The 13,159-nt window shown below is 38.6% G+C and overlaps 2 protein-coding genes across 3 annotated transcripts in view; one reads left to right on the top strand and one right to left on the bottom strand.

Annotated features, from left to right (window-relative positions):
- Positions 2,633-11,310, top strand: LOC107617983. 2 transcript variants are annotated; one of them, XM_016319882.2, is made up of 8 exons: positions 2,633-3,953; positions 4,489-4,820; positions 5,940-7,013; positions 7,127-7,285; positions 7,426-7,771; positions 8,160-8,230; positions 8,358-8,480; positions 10,519-11,310. In XM_016319882.2, the coding sequence occupies exons 1-8, from the start codon at positions 2,972-2,974 to the stop codon at positions 10,852-10,854; spliced, it is 3,423 nt and encodes a 1,140-aa protein (XP_016175368.1). In that variant the 5' UTR covers positions 2,633-2,971; the 3' UTR covers positions 10,855-11,310. The 2 variants fall into 2 exon arrangements, with proteins under 2 accessions (XP_016175368.1, XP_016175367.1); XM_016319881.2 differs by having other exon boundaries at positions 2,634-3,953; positions 4,444-4,820.
- The window catches only part of LOC107619735 (probable lysophospholipase BODYGUARD 3), a 6,031-nt gene continuing 4,749 nt past the window's right edge, over positions 11,878-13,159 (bottom strand). Inside the window, exon 4 of the mRNA XM_016322028.2 lies at positions 11,878-12,307. Within this exon, the coding sequence (XP_016177514.1) occupies positions 11,983-12,307 (325 nt within the window). The 3' untranslated portion in view covers positions 11,878-11,982. The remainder of the gene's footprint in view (positions 12,308-13,159) is intronic.

The raw sequence follows: 13,159 nt of genomic DNA on the forward strand, positions 1-13,159 counted from the left end.
ACTCATGAGTCCTCCTTCACTGCAGACATGGCTGTTCTACTATGGTGCATCCTTACAGACCAACCTCTGAATCTCTCAAGATACATCCGGAATGCCATGGAGCACGTACAAATCGCGGGCAACCTACCTTTTCCCGCCCTGGTCTCAGATCTTGTCTCAGCAGCCGGAGTCTCCTACAGAGCTGGGGACACCAAAGCCATACTTCCACGGGATGATCATATGTCCCTAACGGGAAATACCTCAGACTTTCAACAGCCACTACAAGCCAGCCTACTGAGCCAGTTGAAGTTATTCCTTCTTCAACACCACAAGCATCTACAACTGAGAAATTGCTCCAGCAGATTCATCAATTTAGCATGCATTTAGATTTCCTTCCTAAATTCAGTACATGTTTGAAAATTGCTTCCTAGAGACTTTAATTATGTAATTTTAATTCTCCTTTATTCCATTCGATGCCGTGATCTGTGTGTCAAGTGTTTCAGGCTTTATAGGGCATGAATGAGATGGAGATTGGAGAGAAAGCTAGCAAAAAATGGAAGGAACACAAGAATTTGAGGAGATAACCAGCGAGAAGTGACGCGGTGGCATGGCTCACGCGACCGCGCGAAGGAGCGCAAATCGCAGTGACGCGGCCGCATGGCTTGCGCGGCCGCGCGGATTGGAAAAAGCGCAAGCGACGCGTCCGCATGGACGACGCGATCGCGTGACATGTGCGATCTGCATAATCTGCAGAATTCGCTGGGGGCGATTTTTAGACCTTATTTCGGCCCAGTTTTCGGCCCGGAACAGCAGACTAGAGTAAGAGAATATGCAGAAACAACACACACATTCATTCAATAGTTCTAGATCTAGTTTTTCACTCTCTTAGGTTTTTTTCTCTCTAGTTTTTAGAATTTTAATTTTCAATTGGCCTTAGCATTGGAACATTGAGAAGAGTTATTTCCTCATCAAGACTTCATCATTCTAGTTTGTTCTCTTAACTTAGTTTTATTCTTCCATGTTCTTTGTTATGTTCAATTCTGTCATTCAGATACTTTTATGATTAATTAACGCAAGGATTATTTCTTTTTAATTCAATTTCAATTCCAATAATCATGTCTTCTTTTAATTCCCTTTTATGTGTTATGGATTTATTATTTACAATGCGTGAGTAGTCTCATTACTTGATGGGGAATTGATTGAAAAGGAACTCTTGAGTTGGAAGGATCGAAAGAAAATTTGTAATTGGGTTAATTGTTGAATTGCTATCCTGTCACCAACGTCAATCCCTTGAACTAAGTGGGTTGTAACTCGTGAACGGATCTAGTAATCCAACTTGTTTGACTTTCCCTTACCTAGTAAAGGATAACTAAACAGAGTAACCGTTAATTATAAATCCATCTAAAAAATCATTCCATCAATGATAGAGATTCTAACTAATCAATTCCCAGTCAAGGTTTTTTTTATTCATATCATTTAATTTTCCTCAGTTTACATTCCAATTTACTTACCTCAACTTCTTCGAACCTCTGATTAATAAGATAGCACCCTTCTCTGCAACTCGTTGGGAGACGACCTGGGACTTAAAACTCCCAGTAATTTTGATTTAAACTATTTGTGACACATTTCTAAATTGATAGGCAGATTTTCGATGAATTAAGAACTATACTTGCAACGTATCAAATTTAATAATTTTTTAATTCATCAGCTTCTGCTTCCCATCAGTAATGATTACAAATAAATCTTACCATCACAGAATTAAGCTTTTCCTTTAAGATTGTGGTTATATTCAAAGAGCATGTGAAAAAGGGTAATTGAGTCACATCAGTAGCAATGGAAATAAAGTTCATGTAATATTCAAAAACAATTCGCCCAATAACACATTTACTTATTTTCACCTTTACCTATTCTAAACCCTAGTTTCACTACAATCATTCCACCGCCGTAGCCCTTGTGACAATGCTTATCGCCGCCTCCCCTATGACACTGCTCACTGTCGTCAGCACGAAGCTTCTCAGCGTCGCATTCGCTCGCCATCACCGCAATGATGCCACCTTCTCCTTTTCTGTTCAGCCGCTGCCCCGACGCACCTCTGCCTAGCATCCTCCCCAACGCCACGTCCCTGCCGCACGTCTTCAATGGCCAAGCCCCGATCCGGTCCATCACTACACCACCACCTTTCCCACTGTGAGTCTCGTGCGTTTTTATCGCGTTCGTACCTGTTTCTTTTTTCAAATCATATATTGGAGGGAGAAGGAATTGGGGGTTTTCTTTGAGTGGCATAGTAAAATGAATATCTTGCTAAGCATGTGCTTGCAAAATTAGACAAATAAAGTAAAATATCAACGATATACTCAAATAAACATCCACTTTCGAATGAAAAGAACTATCCATATACATAGTAAAATAAACATCCGACTAAGTTAATAAGAAATAAGTAACGAGACAGCAGCTGCGAGGGCACTAGAATCGCGATACAGTAGCGACGACTGTGGCACAGGATTATGAGAGAGCGGTTGTAGCAAAAATTATGAAATCGCTGACTTTGGGCTAAAGTTGTCCTGGTCCGTTATCAGTTTTTAAGATCCAAACCTGTTCGAACCCACATTACACAACCTCATTAATCGGGTCAAATCCAAAAACCATTCCAAATCGATAACAACACGTTCCACTACCCGGAAAACGGCTTTCACGCTTTCACACCTTCACCATCGTCTTCACTTCTTCCTTCCTTCGTTCCCTCTCTTCGCAAAAGAAACAGCATATGACCTGAGCTGATAGAATAATACCAAAAAATAAAAAATAAAAATCACACTTCCACTCACATATTCTCCTCCTCCCAAACCTCAAATCTCAAATTTCTTAAAATCTTATACTTCCACTCCAATCCCTCCAATTCCCCCAATACGTCACCGTTTCGAGATTTAGGTTTTTCACCTTTTCGCACTTTTGGATCGAAACGGCACCGTAGCAGTAGCAAGAAGGAGGAGGCATGAAGGGCGGTGGGCGATCGAACCGCCCGCAGAGCTCGGACCCCCCTCCGCCGCCGGACGAGTGGGTGGACGGGTCGTGGACGGTGGACTGCATCTGCGGCGTAACCTTCGACGACGGCGAGGAGATGGTCAAGTGCGACGAGTGCGGCGTCTGGGTCCACACCCGCTGCTCTCGCTACGTCAAGGGAGACGACACTTTCTCCTGCGACAAGTGCAAGTCCAAAACTGCAGCCACCACCGCTAACGCCACCCCAAACCACCACATTAACCACCAAATCGACACCGTCGTTAACGGAACGGAAGAGACCGAGGTAGCTCAGTTTCTGATTGAGCTCCCAACGAAGACAATCTCCATGGAGAACGGCAACATCAACAATAATAATAACAATAACAATGATAACGGTTCTTTATCTCGCAGGCCATTTAAGCTTTGGACTGATATTCCCATGGAGGAGAGGGTTCATGTTCAGGGTGTACCCGGTGGGGACCCTGCGCTCTTTGGTGGGTCCGGGTTGTCTTCGATTTTTGGGCCACAGCTTTGGAAGTGCACTGGTTATGTTCCCAAGAAGTTCAATTTTAGGTATAGGGAGTTCCCTAATTGGAACGATGAGGATGATGATGGGGGAAAGGGTGCTGGGGTTTTGTTTTCCTTCTCTAAGGAGACTGCTGCTGCTGCAGCTGCCGCCACTGCTACCACGGTGGTGGCTAGGCCGCCAGTTGGGGGCGCTTTGGCGGATATGAAAGGTGTTGATGAGGAGCGGAAGGGGGGATTGAAGGATGGGGAGAAGGTGCATAGTGGGGTGAAGAAGGAGAGGAGCTTGCTGAGGCCGTTTGTTGTTCATAGCAGTAAGCAGCAGCGCAAGAAGGAGGAGGTTGGCAGTTCCAATTCGAGAGATCGGAGTGGGAAGAAGCGGGTTAGGAGTTCTTCTGAGAAAGAGATTGATCCCAAGAGGAGGAGCAGTTCGCATTCCTCTAAATCAGGTTAATTGATTTGTCCTATTTTTCTTTCATTTTTTGCTACATATACTATATATACTATATGTGTGTGTATAATATTTATTGTTTGATGATATTGGAGAATTGCTGGAATGAGAATCTTACCAAGAGATGGATTGGACAGTATCACACTAGCAGTAGGTTAATTAGATTAAAGTATATAAAGAAGTGGTTGATTAAGTGAATATGTGGATTATGTTGTCGATGTGTAAGAAACTATATCTTTTCATAGGGGTTGGTTCCCCCTTTGAGTCCATATCTTTCTCAAGATATTTGTTTTAGTGATATTCCCTCTTGTTGCTACTGTTATTACTTACTAATGATGGGGATTAGGAAAGATGCATCTCTTGTTATTTCCATTTCCCATGGGTGAATGCCATCAACTATGGCGGTACTGCACGTCTTGCCATACTAGACATGCGCTTGTTGACTGTCTTCTTTTTGTCTTTTTTTCTTTTCCCGCTTTCATTACTAGCGTTTACACCCACCAGTGATGCAAAACCATTGGAATTTTATGAAGACAGAGGTCTAAAGGTTTCCAAGGATGACACTCGAAGTATGAAGAATAAGAACTTGAAAGACATAGTGGTTCAGGAGCATATTTCTAATGATTGTTTTGCTGCGGGTACCATCATGGAGGAACCAACTAACAACATGGCAACTACTGAGGATTCTTCAGAACCATTATATGCTGACACAGCAAGGCATAATTTTTCTATTGGAGATGTGTTACCAGAAGAGAAGGCTGGCAATAAAGGTCCTAGTTTGGTTGAGATGCCCTCGAAGCCTGATGATGCTGTTACATCTGTTTTAAAGCATAATGGTGTTGCAAATGCTTCGAGTAAAGGAAAGGTATGTTTTAATCACATTTCCATAGTTCATAAAGTGAAATCCTCTGTTCTGCTTTAATCATTGGTGTAAATCCGTTATCCATAATGCTCAGTCTGAGTTCATTCCATGTTTAAATGGTTAGCATCAGTTTTGACTATGCTGCTGTAGCTTCTTGTATTATTATTGTAATTATTATTTGATAAAAAGCTGAACATTAAGACGGACTGACAGAGAATGCTCAAGAGGACAAAAGATTCTCCTTATAAGAGAGCAAAAAACAAGCAAGAGAAGTAGCTTCTTGTTTTATTGCAATTGTGTAACTGCTTATTTCTCATTATGTAATAATAATGAACTTAAAGGAAATGACTTTTGATAGCTAAGATTACACATGGCGTAGGTCCTGAGCATTTGATGTTAATTAATTAGAGGACTACGAATTGTGGGAGAGTATTAGATTAAGAGTATGCTTCTTGCTCTGTGCATTTCCTTATTTTTCTCTTCATCATTAACCGTAAGTTTAGCCAGAATGTTAAAGAAGGTAGTTGAAATTTTAAATGGACTGAGAAAGGACCTGCATGGCATGAAGATTTGTGGCCTAGGTTTTAGTATGGAAACTAATGGTGTGCCTTATAGCCAGATTGACAATTAGATTGAAGAATTTCTTTCTAGTCTTCATTCTTCAAAATATGTCAATCCATTAACTTTTTTGGTGTTTCTATGCTAAAAGTTTGAGTTGAAAAGCCCAATAGATGAATTGAGAATGGAATTCAAGACTATTTATTTTTCCTGGATATTAACCCAAAATTTGAAAGCCTTTAGTTATCCCCTTCACTTCTTCCCCAGACTTTCCAGTTGACCGTAAAGATCATGCAATGGCTTACCTGGCTACCTTTCTACCAAAGGCCAAATGAAATAATAGAATTCCATAAATGCAGCTGCTTAAATACCTGAGCATGTGATTGCAAATGCGATACTTTAAATTTCAACTTGAGCCTTCTTGGTTCTTGCAATTTTGTAACATCTACATTCTAGGTATTCAAAATATTTATACTAAGTTTTTACATGCATAGCTTTTTTGGGCTTTTTTTTTTTTCGTCTCACACCATGTTATGATGGCATTTCTTGCTCTTGAATAAAAAGGATGGAGATTGCTTGGCGGTTGATAGTGCAGACAATTATTTAGCAGTAAGAAGCTCTATTGCTCCCCATGGAGGAGGTCCTTGTGGTTCTGCACCAGAAAATATAGATAAACAAGTTTCTCAAGAAATTGACTGTAACCTGTGGCCTACCTCTGCAAAATGTGATAAGAGAGAAGATGGCGATAAGGATAATTGTAGGAAGCTCTCTAATGTTCATTCTTCCCCTGTCAATGATGCAAAAGATAACGAAAAACCATCAGACAACATATATGATATTGTTAAAGTGAATGATGCTGTGATTACCAGTTTACCATCATGTGTAAAGAAGTTGGCAGATGTTGATAGATTGTCGGTAGTTGTCACTGATGATCATACCAGTAAATCTGAGGAATTGTCTGGTATTTGTAACAGAAAACAACCGGTGGGATCTGAAGGTTCCATAGAAACACAGAAGAGTATTTCAGAAACAAAAGATGGCTCAGAATCTATGAAGGATCCACATAAAATGTCAGCATGTCTTGGAAAGTCATCTGCATCTCCAACATCGTCAACCATTAATGCCAAATCTTTAGCTCACGACTTAAAATCTGAAGATATTGAAAGCCCTAATCCTTTTACAAAGCAAGCAGTGATGTCGGATAGTAATATTCACTTAAAGAAGGAAAGCAGCCCAAGTGATGCTGTGAGGGATGAAATCTCTAGGAAGTCAGTAAGAGAACGGCCAAAATCCTCTTTGAATGCCAGTTCAAAGGGATTGCATTCTAGCCGAAGTACACAAAATTCTGTTTCAAAGCAAGTAAATTCAGATGCGAGAGATTCTGTTCATACTTCATTGTCTAAAGCATCTTTGGCACATCAGACTGTAAGTATTTTGGGCTCAAGTGAGACTAATGTGTCATTGCAACATCAGAAGGCGTTACAAGTGCAAAGCAAAGGTTCATCTTCAGTGCCACCAAAAGCTGAAAAGATTAACCATACCAATATGAATACTTCCTCTAATAAGTTGAATCAAAATCATGGACCATCAGTTAATCCTCCTTCAACATCAAATAATTCAATGCTGAGTGATGAAGAGGTCTGAACTGGTCCCCTAGTTTTGCTAATTTTGTTCCAGAGACCTTTGCAATATTCTCTTTTCTGTACTCTCCTCTTTTAACTTATTCTCTTTTGATTTTTCCTTGTTGGCAGCTTGCCTTGCTGTTGCATCAAGAACTGAATAGTTCACCCCGTGTACCTCGTGTGCCCCGAGCACGCCATGCAGGTAGCTTGCCACACTTGACTTCTGCTAGTTCTACAAGCATGTTAATAAAGCGAACATCATCAGTTGGAGCAAAGGATCATTGTTTGGTAAGTTTTTCTTCCATAGGTTAAATTTGGTAAATTTGGCATCATACACCAATTCTGTTGGGAGAATAATTTCTTATAACAAAGGGTCCATCTGGCTTTTTAATGGGGGCTTTTTGATGCATCCATTTCATGTTTCAAAGGTTTCTAGACGGAAGTACAAAGATTCATCTCGAGAAGGGCTTTCCAGTTCTCGTGAACTTGAAGAGGAAACAAAAAGGATAGAAAAGGAGAAGGTTCCATCCTCTGATCATAGGAAGCAAGATATAGCACTTGCAGAAGATGCTTCCGAGAAGGAAGAAGGTTGTGGATCTTTGACAGCTGGGAACTCTTGCACAAATAATGCTTCTACCACTGCTGCCATTGCAAAGAGTAGCCCGTCCTCCCCTCCCAATGATCAAAATTTTCCATCTATTCGTAACTCTCCTAGGAATATATCTGATGATGATACAGCATCTGCTGGAAGGCCAGTTCATCGGACCTTACCTGGTAACGTTGTGTACTTGTGTTTGATATTATTTATATTTATTGTGTTATCGCCATCTGTTATCTAGATCTAGGATCTAGTACTGCTGGCTAAACAGTGATGTCAAAAGATTTTAATTGCTGGGTTACAAAGTACAAACACATGCAATTAATCCGTGTTTCATTTTCTGTTTTAACTTTCAAGTACCTTGATGAATCTGGACTTTTAACACACAAAATAACACAGGTTTGCCAGATCTGCTTTATTGGCTTAGCATGATCAGCCCTTGTAATTTGTCCAGAAATAGATCATCTGGGTTAACTTGAATGTTTTTGTTACAAAATGAACTGGTGCTTCTGTTGGGCAATTTGTGGACTGTTTCTTATACCTTCTATATAAATCCAAATTCAGGCTTAATCAATGATATTATGAGCAAAGGCAGGCGCATGACATATGAGGAACTCTGTAATGCTGTTTTACCGGTATGGTTCTTGATCAGTGTTGTGTTTTTGTGGTTTCTGGTTTCTGGTTTCTGGTTTCATTTTAACTGTTGCAAGCTGGGATAAGTTTTTGACCAACATGCATGGTTTTGCAAATATTCTGCTACAGCACTGGCATAACTTAAGGAAGCATAATGGAGAGCGTTATGCATACTCAAGTCACTCTCAAGCTGTCCTTGATTGTTTGAGGAACCGACATGAATGGGCAAGGTTGGTTGATCGTGGTCCAAAGGTATGCTGATTTTGTTTTCATAGTCCACTTTTCAACCTTATAACAAGGTTATGAAATTGGGATATGTATCATGTATCAAAAAGTTTTTCTATATCGTATATCGTATGTATATCGTATTGTGTATCGTAAGATTCATAAACAAAAATAATAATAAAATTAAACTTCAAATAACTATATTCAAATCAGATATAAATCATAATTCATGTCACCTAATAATGTCCATAAATAAAAATGACCAAGACAAATGATTAAACTGCATATAAGTTCTAGTTAAGTAATTTTGATTAAAAAAGGACAAAATAATACATAATAAAAAGTTGTATAAATTATGTGATATTAAGAAATGAGCAAATAGCATAGTCAGAACAAAATTCCATCAAACATAACCCATGATCTAACAGTAAAGTAATAACAGCAAAGAAAACAATAAATTAATGGAAAAAATACCACTGCGAGTCACTAGCCAATAAATAACATAAAAATGCTAATAAAGCAACTTATCTCCTATCTCTAATAAAGAATGGTGATTGCAAAAGTTGCTGATCTTGATGAGGTGAGAAAGGTAAGTGAACAAACAGTTGCTGCTCTTGCCGCTTGGGAGAGAAAGGTAATAGCTTTTCCCCCTCCTCTTTGTCCCTCTTATATGGGTATCCAATCATGGAAAGGTCAGCGGCAACTTCTATTGCCAATTTGGGGGGGAGAAGGAAAAAATTTGTTTTGAACCGGAAAGACCCGAAATGTATTTGCAACCAGGTCTCATTTCAGAATAGTCCATTAATGATATTGATTGCGATTCATGCGACCCACTCCCTATACACGCATGAATTCGATTTACTCTCTTGATTCAAATCACTCATTCTCCTACTCGTAAGTCGTAACTAATCACATGTATCGTATTGCGATTATTGCGGTACTAACTGTTGCATTTTCAAAACCTTGCTAATTCAACGGGCATAAAATTACTTTTTACCACTCACCTACTCATCCTAACAAATTTACCATAGATCATAGACTCGTGTTGCATTTTTTTAAGTGAATAAATGGAACTTCCTTTGTGCTTGCTTTTTCATTGCCATCATTCGTATCCTGGACCTTTCTGTTTCTCTCCCATTTTATTCCATCTTTAGGTGATTGTGAATTATTTATTGGCTATAGAAAATGGCCTAAAGGAACTAATAGGATATACAACCTAAAACTTTATGTCTGCCATGTGTAGTGTGCTGTGTGATTCTGCAATCCACCTTTTTGGATATGTCGAATGATTTTCTGGAAAAGGATTTAAGCTCATTATGTACAAGCTCTATTAACATATTGCTATTGAATTTGATAGTACTATTAGATATAAGAATCAATCACGGGCCTTCAACTAATAAGCTAAGCTTTGCGGAAACTTAGCATTCACCCACCATTACCATGTAATCTAGGTTACATTGTTAGGAAGCCCATAAATTCTGTAGTTAGGTCATGAAAAGTGATAACTAAGATGTTCTCGAAAAGTCCCAGACTAATGGGTATATTGCACATTTTGGAGTGTGCATCTGTATGTTGGGTGTTCTTCTGTCGTGCGACCCGGCGGCTTATGTGCGACCTGTGGCCCACGCCTCCTATTTGTTCAGGGCGGGCGGCGTGAACTCTGACTCGATCCGGGTATTCAATCCCGCCGCTGAGATGCTCAGTTGACTCCTTAACCTTGATAGGAAGATGGCTTATTCAATAATCCGTGCATAAGGGTAAGGAACTTTGGCTGAACTAATGCGAATGGGTGTAAGCCTCGCTGCTCGGAAACATCCAGTGCTAAAAGGAATTAATAATTTATGTGTAGAGTAGATGTTTTGTGCTTCTAGAAGGGACTTTTGGATTGAGTGTTAACAAATGTTAATTAGTTCAATTGCGATCATGCAAAATATTTTGTAATTGAGGGGTAATTCTGATTTCATATGGCAATTCCTTTTCAAAGTGACCTTGCTGTTATCCCCATTTACTTTCCATGACATTGCAGTTGTATATTTTGGAATCTGAATGTGAATTGCTGTTTCAGACAAATTCCAATAGAAAAAGGCGTAAACTGGATGCTGAAGAATCCGATGATAATGGATATGGCAAGGGAAGAACCACAAAAGAAGCCGATGGGAAGAACTTCAAGTTGCAAAAAGAAGACTTCCCTAAAGGCAAGCGCAAAGCTAGAAAACGCAGGCGCCTTGCTCTTCAGGGAAGAGCAGTGAAGGATGTCAGGAGGAGACAAAAAGCTGACTCGTTAAGTGATGAAGATACTGCTGGATTCTCCAATTCTAGTGAAGATAGCATGTTTAGTGAGGATGAAGTTGGTGGAATAGGTCCAACAGGAAGTACTTCAGATGAGGCAGGTAGTGCCTAATATCAATTGGCCAAATATCTCCCAATGAGTTGATCCAGTTGTAATATCACCTTGTATCAGAAGTGTAAATATTTCCTGTAGAATTGTGTTGCATGCATGAGGTAGAACTGAGTAGGTTATGCAGAATTTGTAAGTCAGGTAGGAAGCAAGAAAGAATGTAGAATTGGATTTCGTTAGGAATAGTTGTTTAGAAGCAACCCTTAGTGCAATAATCTAGTGTTCGTAATCTCAGTTCTACCAAGGGACAAGTACTTTTTAGCAACTGTAGGAGCTTGGCGAAGGAAAATGTATAGAGAAACAACTGACCGCAGCTGTTAATCATTTGTTTGTGTAATATGGCTTTTAGCTTGTTGCTAATTAGAAAATTAATGACCTAGAATCTTGACAAATTAACAGTTGTGGCAGCATGTCATCTACACATAGTCCCATACTACTGATAATCATGGTTTTGGTGTCTATGGTAACGTTTCCCTGAAAACAATGCAAGTATCAAATCTCTTGAGGATATGAGCAAGATAACTAGCACAAGTGTAGTGCAATTGCCATCTTGTAAAATGTTGCGATCACAAGTAATTGCCTGAACAATGTTAGTTGTGCATTACTAATGCCTCACATGTAGCGGTGCATGGTGGTAGCAGGTAGCCACTAGCTAGGTACCGTCTAACACAATTAAATGCTATAGATGTGAATTAATTGATCCAAATTAATATCACTTTAGTTACCACACTATGATTAGGTTATGTATTTGGATATGCCTAGTACTGGACGTTAGTTAGAGCGACCAAATCACATTAAAAACTGTATCCTGCTTTTAATCATATTCCAGGCAAAACAGTAATCGGTCCAGGCCTGTATGTCAATTTAACAACATAATATTGTCTTGAACAGTTATTTTCTTAATACGCCTCTTTTTGAATAGTTTATTGGTTGCGCTTACTATAGTACCAATATATAATTGAAATGATATGATTATATAATTTACGAGACCAGATACAATACTTTACTTGACAAGGAAAAAATAAAAATTACAACCGAAACTCAATCAAAGGTACGCTGCTGGTGATTAGTGCATTAGCACACTCCATGCAGCTTAATTTGAGAATTTTTCTAGTTTTTTTTTTTTTTTTGTTAATTTTTTGTTGTGCCCCAAATGTCCTCAAGCTCCCTAGCAAAAGCTTTCTGTCTTCCAACAACTATGGTAATGTGATCTTTGTTGTCAATGATTCTGACCTTGGCACGAGGGATCCTTTTTTGGACTTCATAGCTACATTCAATTGGTATAACCTCGTCATCTCTTCCATGAAATATGGTAACTTTACAATTCACATTTTCTCTTATTATATCCAAATATGATCCAATCTTCCCCGCGGTCCCACATATGATGTTGTGTAGTGTGTGCCACGCTGCGTTATGTGTGTGACAAAAGAACCCTTCAAGCAAGAAAGTCCTAACCCTATTCATACAGAGTAATAGCATTAGGGAAATGTTATTACAATCATTCCTACTAATTACCTTAATCAATACTTCATAGCACTACTTAGCAAGAATATTATCTTAAATACATTTAAAAAACACTTATTTCTAGCCAGAGATTAAAATCAAAGCCGAGAAAGAATACATGAAGCTTAAAGTTTATTACTCTAAATTAAAGTTGTTAGACAAATTTTAGTTAAGATAGCAAATTAAAGTGGAAGCATTATTAATATTGAAAAGGGTTTAACTAATACGTGTCTTTAAGGCACATGATAAATTTACCATTAGTAAAAGATCTAAAATTTTTTATTTAATAAATGCATTAAAAACTTATTTTTTTTTTATTTTTAATAAAAACCTTTTTAATTTATAATCTTAACCTATACTTTTTGGGCACAAGATAAATAAACCTAATTGAAAATCAGGTTAGATGGGAAGTCTGTGTCTCCAACACAGTTGAAGTGAGTATCATTCACCATTCATGGGAGCCAGCAAACACAGAATTAATGAAAAAGGGTTTCCAATTAAATGCAAACACAACCCCATCTCTGACTCCATCTACACTTTAATTATACGCTCAGTCTTCAGTCACATTTGACTTGTGCTCCCATAAGAAACGGGTCCAAGAATCTTAAAATTCAATTAATGCTCTACCATAAAAATTTTAGTAGTAGCCATATGCGCAAATTAAAATTATAAATGAGTGTTGGTAAGTCTTAATAAATAACGCGTTTTCAAATCTCCTAATATTTTGTAATTGTATTCCTTCTAAGAATTATCTCTTAGTTATAGATGGGAACAATATTTTGAGATGCTAATTTAAATAAACACT

This window comes from Arachis ipaensis, chromosome B09 (genome assembly GCF_000816755.2).
Source record: "Arachis ipaensis cultivar K30076 chromosome B09, Araip1.1, whole genome shotgun sequence".
NCBI lineage: Eukaryota > Viridiplantae > Streptophyta > Magnoliopsida > Fabales > Fabaceae > Arachis > Arachis ipaensis.

What these genes read in the sequence shown, in the direction of transcription:
- LOC107617983 (XM_016319881.2), top strand. Translation starts at nt 2,972, where the DNA reads ATGAAGGGCGGTGGGCGATCGAACCGCCCGCAGAGCTCGGACCCCCCT. An exon ending in GAGCAAAGGATCATTGTTTG is followed by an intron (nt 7,286 to 7,425) that starts GTAAGTTTTTCT and finishes CATGTTTCAAAG; the next exon opens with GTTTCTAGACGGAAGTACAA. An exon ending in TGGTTGATCGTGGTCCAAAG is followed by an intron (nt 8,481 to 10,518) that starts GTATGCTGATTT and finishes TTGCTGTTTCAG; the next exon opens with ACAAATTCCAATAGAAAAAG.